Source organism: Gekko japonicus, unplaced genomic scaffold, assembly GCF_001447785.1.
Source record: "Gekko japonicus isolate JY-2015 unplaced genomic scaffold, Gekko_japonicus_V1.1 scaffold2978, whole genome shotgun sequence".
Taxonomy (NCBI): domain Eukaryota; kingdom Metazoa; phylum Chordata; class Lepidosauria; order Squamata; family Gekkonidae; genus Gekko; species Gekko japonicus.
Window position 1 is genome coordinate 24,559 of NW_015165913.1, and position 1,799 is coordinate 26,357.

Below are 1,799 nucleotides of genomic sequence, written 5' to 3' on the forward strand. Positions count from 1 at the left end.
CCCTGCGGGGGGGGGCACTGCTCAGTCCTGTGCCCCTGCTGTCGCTCACCTTGGTGGGGGCGGGGGGCGCAGAGGGGAAGCCCTCCCGATGGTAGTCCTGGTGTGTGGTGGTCAGGGACTCCACGGGGCCGGGGGGAGGGTCGATGTCTTCCTCAAAGATCTCCTTGCTGCACACAAGGACAGCCACGTCTTCAGCGGGTCACTGGGGGGGGGAGGAGCCCTCCCCTCCCCCCTGGTTGGAGTCCAAAGGAATCACGGGAGAACAGAACGCCAAGCGGTCCCAGGAGCAGGACCCAGCAGGGCCGCAGGGCTCCCTCCTGTCCCAAATAGCCCCCCCCCCCCGGGGGGGGGGTCCTGGGATCCACCACCTTCCTCCTCCCCCCTGGCCCACCCCAGGCAAGTTGGCTCCAGGGACGGGGGAAGCACACACACCCCCCAACGATCCAGCGCTGCTCTCTGGCACTCTGGGACAGCAGATTTGGGGGAGGGGGGCTACAGAGCGGGCCCTGGGAGTAGTTTGGCCAGCGTGGGAATGCCCGGGTCTTCTTCTTTCCCCTCTGCCGGGACACGGGGGCTCGGCTGCTCCCCTGCTCTGCTCCCCCCGCCCCCCCCCCCCCATCCCCTCCTTGCTCCCTTAAGGTCGCTGGAGAAGCCCACTCGGGACGGCCTCCCCAAGCCCCAAACTCTCAGCCTTTCCTGGCCGCCTTCTGCGCCCTCAGATTCCTCCGCCCTTTTAGCCCCCCACCCGCCTCTTTTCCGGCCGGCCTCTTCCTCCCCCTCCTCCTCACCCGCCGCCGCCGCCGCCCAGGAGGAAGAGCTGAGCAGCACGGACTTCCCAGGAGGGGTGGCTACCTGAGGCCTGGCCCTCCCGGTAGGGCACCGAGGGACTTGGGATCTCGCATACCAACGTCACAGCTGCTTCACTCTGTTGCTGAGCCCCCCCCCCCCATCCATCCCTACCTTCACCAGGTAGGCGAGCCTCTGCCAGGAGAGGGAGAAGCCACCTGGGTTCAGCGGAGGGAGGGGGAGCCTCTGGAAAGGCTGCGGAGAGGGTGGTCCTTTGCTCCGACTGCCCTCACCTGCCGTGCCTGCCTGCCGAGGCTCCCAAAGAATTCTCAAAAGGCACCACGGAGGCCCCCTCCCGCGGCGGTTTGGGCCTCGGCCCAGGCTGGGCCCGGAGCCAGGCACGCTCCAAATCACCCCCTGCCCCTGGGGAGGAGGGAAGACGGGGAGGTCTCTCTGCTCACCTGTATTTCTGGTACAGGAGCCACTCCAGCGTGGCCTCGCGCTGCCCTGGGGGAGAGGGGGGGGGAGCAGTGAGGGCGGACTAGGGACCCTGATGGGGGGGGTCGGCCTGAGGGGAGCGGGGGGGGGAGCCCCTGAAGTCCAGAGACCCCGTTCCCGGGAGGTTGTGCTGGGGGCAGTGTTCCCTCTAAGCTGAGTGAGTGTGAGCCAGCTCACAGCTTTTTAGCCTCCAGTGCCCAGGCCCACCTCTGGCGGGGAGCGCGGTCCTGGCGGGCCTCTGGTAGGCGTCCTTCATGGTGGTGCTCCGGGCCAGGCCGGCCCGGAAGCGGAGGGTGAGCAGGCCGCGGTGCCCGTGCCGGTAGCAGAAGCCCTCCGTGCCCTCGCGGGGGCTGGGCACCTGGTCCAGGGCATTGGTGGCTCTCTGCAAGGGCCAAGGAGGGGGGCCGGGTTAGGGACGGAGGGCCCGCTCTGCCGCGCACAGGTCAGCGGGGCTGCAGCAGGAGCTGGGAAGGGGGCGAGATCCAGGTGCCATCCCCCCTGCTCCTCCCGCTCCC

At 69.1% G+C, this 1,799-nt stretch overlaps 1 protein-coding gene across 1 annotated transcript in view; it reads right to left on the reverse strand.

Moving 5' to 3' along the window:
• The window catches only part of SPAG8 (sperm associated antigen 8), a 23,294-nt gene that overhangs the window by 627 nt on the left and 20,868 nt on the right, over positions 1 to 1,799 (reverse strand). The window contains exons 2-4 of the mRNA XM_015411398.1: positions 1,492 to 1,666; positions 1,248 to 1,293; positions 50 to 167 (exon numbers count right to left, since the gene is read on the reverse strand). Coding sequence (XP_015266884.1) covers positions 50 to 167; positions 1,248 to 1,293; positions 1,492 to 1,666 — 339 coding nt within the window. The remainder of the gene's footprint in view (positions 1 to 49; positions 168 to 1,247; positions 1,294 to 1,491; positions 1,667 to 1,799) is intronic.